General features: G+C 37.3%; 2 protein-coding genes across 2 annotated transcripts; both read right to left on the reverse strand.

Moving 5' to 3' along the window:
* Positions 1 to 1,741: 1,741 nt before the first annotated feature.
* Positions 1,742 to 3,337, reverse strand: LOC113293859. The gene is made up of 3 exons (XM_026542326.1): positions 2,814 to 3,337; positions 2,622 to 2,712; positions 1,742 to 2,245 (listed from the first exon to the last, which is right to left on the reverse strand). The coding sequence occupies exons 1-3, from the start codon at positions 3,299 to 3,301 to the stop codon at positions 1,949 to 1,951; spliced, it is 876 nt and encodes a 291-aa protein (XP_026398111.1). The 5' UTR covers positions 3,302 to 3,337; the 3' UTR covers positions 1,742 to 1,948.
* Positions 3,338 to 3,372: 35 nt separating this feature from the next.
* LOC113294487 lies at positions 3,373 to 7,842 on the reverse strand. Its single transcript, XM_026542883.1, has 7 exons — positions 7,766 to 7,842; positions 5,623 to 5,688; positions 5,018 to 5,448; positions 4,878 to 4,922; positions 3,992 to 4,781; positions 3,564 to 3,911; positions 3,373 to 3,490 (listed from the first exon to the last, which is right to left on the reverse strand). The coding sequence occupies exons 2-7, from the start codon at positions 5,682 to 5,684 to the stop codon at positions 3,373 to 3,375; spliced, it is 1,794 nt and encodes a 597-aa protein (XP_026398668.1). The 5' UTR covers positions 5,685 to 5,688; positions 7,766 to 7,842.
* Positions 7,843 to 15,518: the final 7,676 nt, after the last annotated feature.

Consider the following 15,518-nt stretch of genomic DNA (forward strand, 5'->3'; position numbering starts at 1 on the left):
ATAAAGATGATTAAAAGAAACATTATATATAGAGTGTAATGTCTCTAAGTCGTTAGACTTAACTACGATTTCCTCAGAATTAACACATTCTTCATAAGCATCATTGTTATAGCACTGATATGTCACACCGTCTAAAAGAATGGTGTCCTCAATCCTAAACTCATCCTTTTGAATAGGCGAGTGATCATTAACACGATCAGGAGTTGGACTAAATACACAAATTTCACTTGGTATGACAATGTCTCTATTCCTATGATCACAACTATCAAGTTCATCATCATTCTCCATACACATTGATTCATTAGTTGAGGCGGTTTCATCATAAATATCAAGAGTATTAGAAAAATTAGAACTTGTCTCCTCGATAAGACCAAAATCTTTTACCGACCGCGTTAGTTGAGCAATCGATAAATCAGTTTGTTCAGAAAGTTGATCAATATAAGATTGAGTTTTACTCAGCTCAACAAAAAATAACTCATTAGCTTTGGTCTGCTCGACAATGTCAATATTGAGGCGTTCTAGCAAAGATAGTTGTGATGCAGATGGGTCACAGTAAGATTGATCATCTCTCTCATACTATGATGGAGAAATGTGTGAATAATAATTGGAATCAACAAATTGTGGCTCATAACCAGGGTAATGTTGGTAATGATCATAACCTTCACAAGGTCCAGAATGATCATACCTATGAGAATAATTCCAATCATTATTTACACACTCGACATGTTCTTGATAATGAGAAGGTGCATATGCATACTCCTCATGTGAAATATCAGATGACTCCTCTGTCTCAGCTCTTTTGGTAAGATTCCAAAAAGCTATAAATGAAGTCAACTCACTGGAAACCATTATACAAAGTAAAATTTTCCCAATAACTCACCTTGCAAAAGCTTTGTGAGAATATTAAGTACTTACTTTAGGCCTGTTGTTGACTCCAATCGCCGCTCTTCAGACTAAGGTACCTAAGAAAAAAAATCAAATAGTCTACGTAAAAAGAACTAAAATAAAATATAAAAATATAAAAGAAAAAAAACTATGTACTGAAAATAAAATAAAAATAATAATTATGTAAAAAATACCAATTACAATATTCCACAACTGCTCCCGGCAGCGGCGCCATAAATTGATAGGATTTCGGGAAACCCTATATGTAATAACCGCAATCGCACGGTGTCTAACTAGTAGACAGAGGCAAGTACGGGTCGAACCCACAGGGAGCGGTGGAAAACTCTAATCAATATCTCTAATGGACTAACAAATAAAGATGTTTTTGGATTTTTGAAAGAATAAAGACAATAAGAAAAATAAACTAAAGTAACAAAAAAAATCAAATAGGAGAGTTGGTAACCAGGGTTTAATGTGTCCACCACTGTTTCTATTCAATACTGAAATGAAACAGAATTCATGAATTATTTATTGTTCGTTCTATTGACGTCATCTATTATATTTATTAGGGTCATTTACACATATGTCCCAGTTTCTTAAGTTGTTTACAAAATAATCCCGTTTTTTTCAAAACTTACAAATTAATCCCGTTACAAAGATTTCCATCCAGTTACAAGTTAACTGGTGTTAACTGACATGTGGCAGATTTAGGATGACCTGAGATGCCCAATATACCCTTCAGTTAAACTTGTTTCCTCATTTCTTCAGGAGGATCTCATCGACAAACTTTGTCTTCTTCACCTGTTAAAATCCAGATAGAAAAACCATAAAATCGTAAAAATAGAGCAAGGCAAGCTAACGACACTAACACTACCATTTATTGATAACATTGAATCAAATATCCAATACTCAAAACATCCAAAAACAATATCTATGGAAGATAGCTAATATCCAAACAAAGTAAAAGCTAATCTAAAACATAACCAAATAAACAGAGCAAATGCATGAAGTTTTATAGGTCTCACTTGAAAGAAAACAAAAGACATCCTAGCCAAAACTAGTTTCAAGTAAATCTTCTTGGCTTCTTCGTTGCAGGCATAGAACCACCAGCACTTCCAGCTTGTGATGATGATTGGGATTGAAATGCCAGTCCGCCTTCTTCAGATGTAGACCCATTTCTCTTTGTATTAGAGCCAATTGCACCACCAGGACAAGTTGTCTTGTTGTGACCAGGCAGCTTGCATTTGCTGCAGCACCTGACTTTCTTCTCGGATAGGGTCTCATTATAGGCCTTCCTTCTGTTCTTCCTAGGCCGGCCCGGTTTCCTAATGAGCAATGGAGGAACAATAATTGTTCTTGGCTGTATAAGAGAATAACAAATGAAGTAAATATTGCATAATACTAAAAATGATTACTTAGCCTCCGCAAAAATTAAACATCCTAAATATCTACACTATATATGTTACTGCAGGGTCTGGAATCCGGCTTCCAAACACTAAAATCCATTAAGTAGCTAGGTACAGGGTTCATACAAGAACTGAGAAGAATTGAGTTCAGATATTTCACAGAGTACTTTGAATTCATGTATCACAATTGTACTTTTAAGTAGATACACACGGATATTTAAGGTAAACCTAATAATGTAATGTAAAAGGTTGTCTAAGTTCATAGTGCAAACATAAATCAGATCCAATTAAGTACAAGTAAACATGAATAGTTGAGAGTTAGGAAAAAACCTCATCCCAGTCCTCGGGCCCTTCCAATGGCACCATATCAGGGGAATAGGTGGTCCTGTAGTTATCCACTGAGTAGTATCTGGCACAATACCTATAAAAATGCACACAAGAAAAACAAACATGTTTAACATTTCAGATATTGGTAATAAAGAAATAATCATAGATAAAATTACATGTGTTCTGCACACTTACTCAACCCAATTGGGCCTGATTTGCTGCAGAGCACAGACTGCGTGTTGACAGGGGAAACCCCTCAGCTGCCATTGCATGCAGCTGCAAGTATGTTTCTCAAGGTCAACAGTGAATATTGTATTATGTATGCTTGTGACTTCATAAAGCTTTCCAGCAACCGCTCCTTCTACCTTATATTCCCCTGTTTTCTTAAACATCTTCTTCAATAATTTTTTGGCAGTAGGAACCAAATCCCCAGAATCCCATCCAACACAAGCATTTCTTCTCTTGTAAAACAGCCCCATCACTAGCTGTCCATACATCAAAACTAGCTTGCAGACAGGTTTCTCCCTAATGTTGGTTATCATGTTATTGAAACTTTCAGAAAAGTTGTTACTCAAGTGTTCACAAGCGCTCTTGTGGTCAAAAAAGGCCCTGCACCAGCTTTTAGGATCCTCGCCCATCAAATACTGACAAGCACTAACATTCTCTGACATCATACTATCCATGTGTGCCTACAGTTGAAACATATTTAGTGTTACAAGAATTTTACTTTCTAAGAATAAAAATGTCACTCATTTCATTTACGGACTAAAACAAACCTGAAAGTGTTTAGGCTTATAAGCTCTAGCAGCATCCAGAATAGTGTGTGTACTTTAGATCCCTTGTAGTGCATTTTGAAGTTTGCATACATGTGCCTGCCATGAATATAGAACATACTTTATGTATTTTGTAACAATAAAATGATCAGGTTGGAGGTTAGTTTGTAACCTGAAGCAGAACCTATGTGGTGAAGTAGGGAACAACTTTTGGACAGCGTCTCTCAAACCCTTCTGTCTATCAGATATGAAGTTGATTGGCTCAACGGGATGATCAGCCAATCTATGCTTGAGATTATTCAAGAACAAGAACCAGTTCTCCGCACACTCGTTTCTACAAACCATGATACCCAAAGGAACCAATCCATTCTGCCCATCAAGAGCAGTGGCAGATAGTAGACAACCACCATACTTTCCCTTCAGGTGACAACCATCCAGCCCAACCACATTTCTACAACCATTTATAAAACCCCTCATTGGGGCATCAAAAGATATGGTCACAGATTCAAATCGATTGTCTCTGCACGAAGAAACAAGGAAAGTTTTAAAACTAGAACTCAAACTAATCAATTTTACGAACAATTAAAGAAATAATATTACCTTCCGTAAGTGAAAGTAGCAATTGATCCGGGATTAGTCCTTTTGATCATTTCACACAGACTTGGTATGAGTCTAAAACTCTCATCAAAGCTTCCGTTTATCCTCTCCAACACATTGTTTCTAGCCTTCCATGCAACGTGATACGGGATCAAGGTGTTGTGGCTTGTCCAAAACTCGGCAGCAATCTCAGAAGGTTTAGGTACATTCTTTCCATGTGACTCCCTTAGCTTGTTAATCACATGTTGAGCTACAAATTCTGGATTTGCACATGAATTCCTCCCATAAGGATCCCCAATACAAGTGTGGTGCAAGTGGAAATCTCTTATGCTCCAAGTCGCCTCACCAGGGATCCTCCTTGCATATATATACCACGGACATAGAATGGGCTCTCCAAAGCCTTTACACACAGCCTTGATTCTAATATTATCACTCTTACTAAACCTGCATTCTGTCCTAGTAGATACACAGTATTTTCTGAGATGTTTCTTAAAAGCGGTCTTGTCTGGAAATTCCATCCCCTCATCAATTCTGTCATCAAGTACAACTTGTATTTCATTTTCTGGTTCAGGGAATAACTCATTATCCACTGAATCAGGAGCAACAAGGAAATCTTCAAAATCACTGTCATCAAACCAATGTTGCCCATTATCAACCACTCTAACTTCATGATTAGGTAATGGCCTACCAACCATTTCAGGACCATAATGATCTTCCGATCCATTAGCAATTTCCTTCCCTTTACCCTTTTCAATCTCAAAATCAATCAGTGGTTCCTTAACTTCTTTGAAAACTTCAAGTCATGACAATCAACAAGGAAAAAGTAATTAACACATCGGGTATCATTATATCATTGTAAAAACCAATTTTAAAAGAGAACCAACACTACCTTCAACTTCATCATCCGTCTCCAACAACTGGTCATAATGATCATCTACATGTTCAGAGGCATATACAAATACACATTAATATCAAATTGTAAACATAACATAATCGATGAATTCTAAAATTTCAAAATATGAACATTACCTTCATCGTCTTCCTCACTATCCTTACCAGCACTGCTTTTCATACTAAAATTGTGTAAAAACTCCTTCCAGTCAGCATCATCTTCATCCTCACTGTATATGAGTGGTTGGCTCCATGGTTGGTCTTCCGGGTGACAATCATCTGCATTAAGATTCTGAAGGTGCAACACTGATTCCTTAGTCGCATTGACAGCTTCTTCAACAACATCTACTTTATCCGCGGCTGATTTCCAGAATTCAGTACCTAGTGAATCATCATCTAGATTCACAATTCCCTGACTGCTAGCCTGTGTCGGCTCCTCAACATGGTTCTCAAAATCCAGAACCATCTTAGTTAAACTAACACCAACCGTCCTCTTAGCTTTTTCAATCAGCCTTGGGCTTTTCCTGGGAGATAAAGTTGCCGTTGGACCTTTATGAGGTGTTGAATCCCTGTTACATAATAGAAGATTATTATCACTAAAATATATTCATCATATGCTACAAAAAAAAACCTAGTTTATGGCATGGTTTACCACAACAAAATATGATCCCTTACACAATAGGGGCTAACTATCAACTAATAGAGAAAACATCATCTTTCACTAGCATAATAAGACAAATCACCTGTCATTTTCTTTGTCCTGTCTCCAAGTATTTGCAACCATATGTCCAGAATTAGGTCTCATGTAACTGCAAGAGAACAAAAATAATAAGTCACTAGTATTCAAAATAAGTTATAACAGATTTGCACTAGAAAATTCACACACAAAATGCCAAAGAACTCTCATAAACGGATACATACATGATCAGTAGACTTTCTCAAATCTCTGTGTGCATCAGCCAATTATTTCAAGACACGCAACAAAAAGAAAAGATTCGATTCAGGAACTCATTAATCAAGTGACAGATATCCCTTCCTCTATAAGCATACGAATCTCGGAATATAACTTCTCAATCAAAATCATTTCTTTGAACCTTTCCGAAAATAAGACGATTCTTTAAAGAGTATTTTGGACCAAACTACTAAAACCAAAGTACACATACAACAAACAGGATATGCACATGGCACTCATAGAAGTGTAACCAGAATTCTCTTATATCAATGTAATATTTCAACTCTTATGACTCTTATATACAAACATAATTGACTGTATGAAATTGAATTTTTTTTTTCTATGAAAAACCAATTCATTAAACGACAACCCTTGCAAGAGGATCATCTTATCTGTATACATGCTTTTTTGGAGAATGGAAAAATGAAGGTTATCACACCATTTACAAAAGAAGTAGATAATTTTTTTTTTATCAAGCACAGCTTCTAGACATGATCACATTTCTGCATCCTCTGAATTTTAGTTTTAATTCAAAATCTCATACTAAGCCACATAGGCATATTATCCATACAAAACCACCAAAGTACCATTAATAGACCAATTCAGTAACAAAATTCATGTAATGTTCATCAACAGAACACTTATCATTCCATAAACTACTGTAAAGATCTAATTGTGATTATCCCTAAATCGAAAACCCTAATTTTGAAGTCGATTTGAAAAGCCTTAAATTGAAAAAATTGAAAACCCTAATTTGAACCAGTAAGAAATCCCTAAATCGAAAACCAAAAATTCATAATAACAAAGATGAAACGCATAGTTAGCTAATGAAAATATACCTTTTAGTATATGCAGCAGAGTTCTTGTTCAGTAACTCTTCATCAACCATTATCTCCTTCCCCATTTCTTCAAAATACAGAAATCACTCGCCTAAAATTACTTAGGTTTTCTCAATAAACTTCACTCTTATCAACTGGTTTACGAATAGAAACAAACTTAGACTTTGATTCTTTATATACCGATAGAGTAACAAAATTCTGAGAAAAACCCTAACTAATTTCTGGTGTGAAATATCTTGATAAGGATACATTAGATGCAGTTGTTTGGGATATATCCTAAATTCATGCACGTAATCTTCCCAAACCATATCTTTCTCACCACTCTCCCGCCATCTTCTCTAACAACGAGATCTACATCTGATACTATCCTATTCGATGGAGTTGAAACGAAGAAGAAAGGCTATATGCGTCTTTTCCCATTACAAGATATTAACACTTGGACTAACACCTGGACTTTCAATTGACAGCTCAACTAGGTCCCACTTATCAAACAATTTTGGCTGTTTACTTTAAACGGCAGGATAGTTTTAATAGTGTAGAAAAAAACGGGGCAAGAATGTGTATCGGCCCATATCTTTGGGATAGAAATGACTAATTCCCTATTTATTAGAGTCACAAATATCACTGGGACGCCCTAAGCATGGCACATCAAAAGATTAAACCAAAGCATGCACCATCAAATTGCATTAGCGAGAAATTTATACGAAACTAAATATAAGTTCTCAAATAATACCTGGCTATTCTAAGCATACCCCATCAAAGGATTTAACCCAAGCATGAAATATCAAATAAATAGACAAATATATTTTCGATCCTAACAATTATGCACAAAGGTTATACGAAACCGGTGAAGCAACAACTCATATTATCATTAGATCAATACATAATATCATGAAATTATTTATTCAAATCAAAATGGTTTATTGCTATACAATCCAATTAATCAAAAATGGCCTAATACCCATGTAGTTTCAACCATAAAAACCCTAGTTACAAAATAATTAGCAAGACATGGCTTTCTCAAAAACCATAAACAAATATATTAGAGATTAACTAGCTAATCGAAATGGAAATGAAAACACAAGAATCACTAACCCTTATCTTCCCCTCTTGACAGCTTCTAGCCGCGCCTCCTTTTCTTCTCTCGTTTTCGGCCTAGCACCCAACCTCCCAAAACCTGCCTCCCTTTTCTGTTTATCTTCGTTCCTCATATAGTCCCTGCGTCAGTCTAAAACTAAGACCTAGCAAATCTTCCAAGGCCCAGTCCAACAACTGACCCAATCGTCCAAATCCAACTCCTTTCCGTTGACCCTTCAAAATCTGGCCACAGCAACAGCCTTCCGTTCTGTCCATCTACCCACTGTTCAATGCAAACACCATTCATGGTTGCTGCTCCTTCACGGCTACAACAAACATCGTCCGTTTCTCTTCCATCTTCCCGTACTCAACCCAAAACTAAGGAAGTTTGATCACCAGTTCTTCACTGTTTTATCACTCATAATCAGAAAGCTTTCACTTTCATTTCCTTGAACCTTGAAAGCTTTACGTATACAACCACCATCTTTAATCATCCATGCATTCGCTATCTCGAGAACTCAAACACCACTGACTAACTGCAACTGCAACTGCAACTGGCTCAATCCTTCTCAATTTTCAGTCCGTCCATTGATCTTTCATGCCAGGCCCGGTAGAACCAACTCAACCAATCACCGAACACAGCTCACCAGCTGATTTTATGATCAAAACGAACCCATTCTTCCTTGCTTTATACAGACACCAAAAACTCCAGTGACTGTCATCTTTATCTCAGCCATAGCGAACCATCACAGCAGCGGCCCTTCTTGACTGCAACCATTCCTGCCACTATTACCCCACTGAATTCGCCGCACTCGAGACCAAGAGCCTCAGTAAAAACCATCGGCACCATTGAGCTGTCTCTGCAGCCACCAGCAACACCATTTACTGCCATTAATCATGGCAGCAACTCCCTGTTCTTCTCCAGTACTCCATCGTTGCAGCTGCTTCTTTGTTTCCTGAGTTCGAAATAACCCATAAAACTCTCTACCGACACCAATTCAATCACCAGCACTGACAAATGTTAACAGCGACACCAACTTGGCTGTGAATAATCCATCTCCATTTGCGTTTGAAAATCTCCCATGCACTGTTGCTCGCTGTGTTCTCGCCAACTATATCTTCTTCAACCGATTGCAGCGAGATGCTGCCTTTCCGAACACCACAGCTCCATCCCTGATTGTAGGATCGAGCAAGAGAGAGGAGAGCACACGCGTAAGCAAATAAACGATTACATTGATAATAAGTTTGGTGTACAATTCTTATGGCTCAATAGCCTACTTATAGTCTCACAAACTTGACGATCACTCAAAGTACTTTCCTAATAAAAGCAAATTCTAAATAAAGCACACATTCCTAACATAAATAAAACTCTAAATAGAACTCTTCTAGAACTCTCTAGAACTCAACATACCATATCTTGGTTTAACTTCCAACATCCTCCCTTAAACCAAGATATCATTTAACAAGAATTCCGTAACCCTCTTCTACTCCTTAGCTTCTTCCATTGATCGACGGTTGCACGTCCTTGTCTTTTCTCATTTTCCATTCCTATTCTTCCGTTGATAAACGTTAACACGTGCTTGTCTTTTCTCATTCTTCTTAAAAGAAACCACCAACAAACCCTTACTCCTTGATACTCGATAATAGCTCATCCCAACTTCATGATCACACCGGAATTCCGTCAATCAAACTCAAATAAAAAACAAAGCACAAACAGCAAACTAACTAAAAACGAAGCAATCTTCTAATTTTGCTTAACAACAATCTTCAAACACATTCCATAATGTCGTTTTACCATAGCAACCAACACAAACTTCTTTTTTCTTTATCACAACGGAACATCATTCTTAACAAATCCTTAACAAGCTAGAAACACCTCATTGTGCTTTATTCAACTTGCTAACCAAACACAAAACCAATTTCTGAACTCATCACCGAGCGTTGTAGATCACCTTCTCAACACTTGTTTACCTACTTCACTCGCAGGATTTCCACTCAACTCTTCAAATTCCACACTGGAATTTCTTCACTTCTCTAAGCCAAATCCCCACTTGGATTGCTTCACACAACTCTAGCCAAATCCCCACTGGGATTGCTTCACTCAACTTGTAAACTTTACTCGCCTACAATCTTGTTTCACGCTCACAACCTTATGACATCTCAAACTCAACAACTCATAGGCATTGACCTCCTTTTGTTGTCTTCTCACATATCATCCCCTGGTGATTACTTCTCTTACTCCACAACCTTACTGTTTTATTTCTTCTTCTCTTGTCTTCTTTATTTTTTTTTTGTTCCAGTCACGCTTGTTAGAGTCGAAACTTTCACACTTCTTTCACAAGATTCTTTCACAATCTTTCTCTTGTTACGCTTCTGCCACAAGCAATAACTAACACAAAGTCTGCCACACTTTGTCAGGTATTCCAAGTTTCTGCCACAAACTCTTCAACCTTTCTTCACGGTTTCCAACATGTTTGAGCTTACGCTCTCACACGCCATCCTCCATTAATCTCAAACATCACCATCCACCAATCCTTGTCATTTTAAATCTTTGAATTCGATCAGCTTCATCAAACTGTACCAGTCCTTCTTGACTGCAATACCAACTTTGATCTTCTCTTGCGTCTATTTCGAATCCATGACTTAACCTTTCTAATCATCCATGCACCCTAAGCTTCTTACCTCAACCAACATTCGATGCTCTGCCACCGCAACCCTTGCTTACTTCACAAAAACAAACCTTTCACACAAACTGCTTTCAGTCACGCCTGTTAAGACTGACACTTTCTATTAAAACTGTGACCTTTTCTTCTGTCACACTTCTGTAACTGTTACAACTCTTCTGTAACTGTTACAACTCTTCTGTAACACTTTCTTCTGTACAACTCTTTTGTAACAATTCTTCTGTAACTGTTCTGTGACAACTTCTCTGTCACACTTCTGTAACAATTCCCTACTGTGATTGTTCTTTGTAACACATCACATACTATAACAAACCTTCAATAACCTTTTTTTTTTGAGCAAACCCTAACTAATGATGATCTTCACAGATAACCACCACGATATGTTTTCTCTCTCGAGCATCCTTTTCCATCATCCTCCGGAATGGCAACATCTCTTCTCATCAAACCACCAGCTCCGGAATCTTTGCATGTTCTTTCCACAATCATCATCATCGTCCATGGCAGCACCAATCCATTCTCCGATCATTCATCAGTAAACAACGTTAGTAATTATCATCACCTTCTCTGCTGTTACAGCACCTTCCAGTTCAAGTTCACCTAAGCAACGAACTATCAAGTAAGATACGGTGGATATATCTTGATTAAACATGCTTTACACCCCTGTTTCTCACGCAACAGGGAAACAAGCAGATTAACCCCACCTTCTTTTTCTGTTCTTCTACCGTGTACTGCTAAACTCACAAGCAAACACTTTTCAGTGCCAGCCACAAAACCAAGCTAGGGCAGTGGTCACGAAACAGATCCATCTTTACTGCATCGATTTAACCCAAATCAGAACATCATACTCGAATCAATCTTTGCATCTACTAAACCGTCGGCAGTCATCATCACCAGCTCGAGCATCAGCATCTCTCATCACGTTCATCACAACATAACTGCAGGGCATCACTAGTCAACAAAAAACAACAGCTCAACTTCATTGTCTACGTGATCATCGTCGTCTTGATCACAGGAAATCAATACAAACCCTAACTTCACCATCTCGAATTCGTCCTTTTTTTTAACTCGTCTTGTCCCTTGGTGAAGACTCACACGGACACAGCTTGCATCAGGTTTTGAAGCAGCAACTGCAATAACAATAGCAACAACAACCTTCACCTTTCTCACGTTCCTCCATCTCTATTACTGCCTTGCTTGGAAACGAATATTCCAGCAGCAACAACTTTTTTAAACAATGCACCCACATAAACAAATCTTTCACGAACACTAGGAACACCAACACAGTACCAAGTCTTTGACAAGCCTTCAACTTCTTCTTCTTTAATGAAAACAATTCTCCAAGTCTTTCTCTTAACCAAACGCAGCTTCAATCTTTCTCCTTCTCCTCTCCCTTCCTCTCATCTTGCTCTGATACCACATGTAGGATCGAGCAAGAAACACACGCGGAAGCAAATAAACGATTACATTGATAATAAGTTTGGTGTAAAATTCTTATGGCTCAATAGCCTACATATAGTCTCACAAACTTGACGATCACTCAAAGTACTTTCCTAATAAAAGAAAACTCTAAATAAAGCACAAATTCCTAACATAAATAAAACTCTAAATAGAACTCTTCTAGAACTCTCTAGAACTCAACATACCATATCTTGGTTTAACTTCCAACACCGATCAATTCCATCGACACTTGTAACGGCAGGTCCATCTGTGAAATCATTCTTCAGAACTTGGTTGCGGCACAAAACAAGCCAGCATCATCATCTTCATTCGCATTTCTGCCTTTCCCTGCTAACCATCACTGCCATCGTCTCAGCTCGGGTCACAGCTGCTTAATCTCAGCCAACCCATCTCCCTTGTTGTCTGTTTCTCTGTCGAGAATGTTATAATACGAGCATCCAACTCAAAACCAATTGGCAATGAGTGGAGAGGCCTCAAGGGATTATAAACCGCAGGATCTTAGAATGCCCAACAATGTGGGACTAATAATCTCAACACGCCCCCTCACGTGTAGCCTCGTTGGGTCTAACACGTGGACAATTAAATCGGGTGACGCGGAGTAAAGGCGCGGTCAATGACTCGTCGCAAATAACCTGCTCTGATACCATGTTATAATACGAGCATCCAACTCAAAACCAATTGGCAATGAGTGGAGAGGCCTTAAGGGATTATAAACCGCAGGATCTTAGAATGCCCAACAATGTGGGACTAATAATCTCAACAGAGAAACTCCACCTTCATCTCGGCTTTGTCTAACGTCTGCCATTCTTCCTTGCTTTCACGACTCAAAACTTTGACACGTCATCCATTAACAAAGAAAACAGTTCTTTGTTTCAAACCACTAGCTCTGGCCGTAGACTGCTGACTCAGTGACGTAGCAATGCCTTGACAGCCCAGTCTCTTTGGTGCAGTGACAGGTCTTGGTCATTTTCGTCGCAAACGCCTCTAACATGTAATTTTAGCCATTTATATCCGGATGAGTGAATTAGCTTGTACTTTCTACAAAAACACTAAAATAATTTCGTTAGCCAAATTATCGAGTACTAGCTAATATAAATATGGGTATAAAATATAGCACTTACGTGCTTATCATAGATCAATCTTGTTTCTCCAAACTCTTCCTTGCGGCAACTAAGGTTTCAGAGAGAAAAACATTTTATATGGATGGTCTCCTTTAAATTCCTTATAAGAAGAAAAGTAAGCCTAATCCCTTTCTATATTTTCTTAGTCAACATTCCTAAAATACCCGAGATTTCTTCCACCAAAAATCTTGCAACAATTACTAATTTGGGTGATGGGATAGATATACGCCCAAAATTAAGGATACTACTAATAAAACAAATGGGTTAGATGATAAGGGGTTTTATATTCCAATTGAATTTTTTATTTATTTAGGTTGAATTGTCCAAGTCAACTTCTAAGAAGACTTTCACGACTTACATACCAACACCGTTCCCAATGCATTGGAGGGATAGAGAATGAATTCGTATGGTAAATCGTAATACTTGGACGTTGGCGGTTAATGATGATGATGTCGATTCAAAAATACACTCAACAATATCGTAGCTACTCTCATCGTTTTTTGATACGCCCCGAGTCTGTTGAAGTTCCTCCCTGGCCAATTATGGAAACAACGGCTACAACTTTTATTCATCCTTCTCCTCCAAAATCTCTAAATCCACTTCGAGATCTTTCGCTATCTGTGGTACGTTTTCTTTTCATGTTTACATATGTTTTTATCTTACGAGTTTGATTAATATTATGTATTATTGTTGTAACCGTCTAATTTATGTTTGTTGGTTTAAATAAAACAAAAGCGAAAGCGATTTGGTGGTCTTTGGGAATGGCTTAGTTGCAAGGCGGATAAATGAGAAGTGCTCACTCTTGAAGAAATTCGTTAATGACTACGAAATTGTAGAACGTCGAGAATCCCGAAGCGAAAGAGTTGTTCGATGAAAAGAAAAAAAGATGGGTATCCAAGAAGGCAAGGTGTGAGTGATGGAAGATGTCCTTTTATATTTGTTGCTTTCTGCTAGTTTTCTTTTGAATAATGTGTGGTTGTTGTTAACTTTTGAACAATATATGCTTCTTGTTAACTTTGGATCTCTGCAAAACTATGCTACTTTTGTTTAATTTTAACAATTGCTATTTAAGTTTGATACTTTTGATTATTGTCCATTTTATGAGGTTTGTCGGCATTGGTATTGAGAACTCAAGCAATGCCGACATTAGCATTTGAAAAATGGACAAGTTTTTGTCCATTGTGGAGTCCAGTCGGCGTTAGTATTATTACCAAAACCAATTCCGAAAGTGGGATGAAAAACCAGAGTTACTGACTTTTTTTGTTTTGAAGTTCAGTCGGTGTTGGTATTATTACCAAAACCAATTCCGAAAGTTAGATAAAAAAACCAGAGTTAGCGACTTTTTTTTTGGAGTTTAGTCGGCATTGGTATTATTACCAAAACCAATGCCAAAAGTGGGATGAAAAAACCATAATTAATGACTTTTTTTGGAGTTCAGTCGACATTGGTATTATTACCAAAACCAATGCCGAAAGTGGGATGAAAAAACCAGAATTAATATTATTTTTTTTGGATTTCAATCGGCATTGGTATTATTACCAAAACCAATGCCGAAAGTTGGATGAAAAAATAAGAGTTACTGACCTTTTTTATGAGTTTAGTCGGCATTGGCATTATTACCAAAACCATGCCGAAAGTTGGATGAAAAAAATAAGAGTTACTGACCTTTTTATGAGGTTAGTCGCCATCGGTATTATTACCAAAACCAATGCCGAAAGTTGGATGAAAAAATAAGAGTTACTGACCTTTTTTATGAGTTCAATCGGCATTGGAATTATTACCAAAACCATGCCGAAAGTTGGATGAAAAAATAAGAGTTACTAACCTTTTTATGAGGTTATACGACATTGGTATTATTATCAAAACCTATACCAAAAGTGGGATGAAAAAAATAAGAGTTATTGACCTTTTTATGAGGTCAGTCAGTATTGGTATTATTACCAAAATCAATACTGACTAAACAATCGACATTTCCGAGTTCATGATATTTCGATATCACTCAAACAATTATGACAGAAAACAACAAGTTATGAGAAAGAAATGCTTCAATGCATTAAATGAATTACAAAAAAAAAAATTTAATCTATTATGACTCGAAGTTCAAAATACAACCAAGGGAATTCCAAAATATTTCATTTCTCATCCATTTTAACGAATTCGATTGTTGTTGTCTTCTCTCGGAGAATTGAAAGGTCCAAAGCTTCCCAAAGTTGGTGATTCTTCTCGTACAACTCCATCCATTCATTCGAGTAATTGGGAACTACTTCCTTAATTTTAGTCATCGCACAAACCGGTGGTAATGGACAATTTTTCATTAGTTTGAGAATGATGAAATGATTCTCGTTCACAAACGCTAAAGCCATCCTTCTCTTCTTAAGAGATCCACTTCGTGTTCAGTTGTTTTATTTTTAAAGATATTTCTTTCTTCTGTCCTTGGAAATTAGGTTAGAGATCTTCCGACATGATTTCCTATTATTGGTTCATTCAAGTCACGTGTCCATGGGCGTA

Source organism: Papaver somniferum, chromosome 7 (genome assembly GCF_003573695.1).
Source record: "Papaver somniferum cultivar HN1 chromosome 7, ASM357369v1, whole genome shotgun sequence".
Taxonomy (NCBI): domain Eukaryota; kingdom Viridiplantae; phylum Streptophyta; class Magnoliopsida; order Ranunculales; family Papaveraceae; genus Papaver; species Papaver somniferum.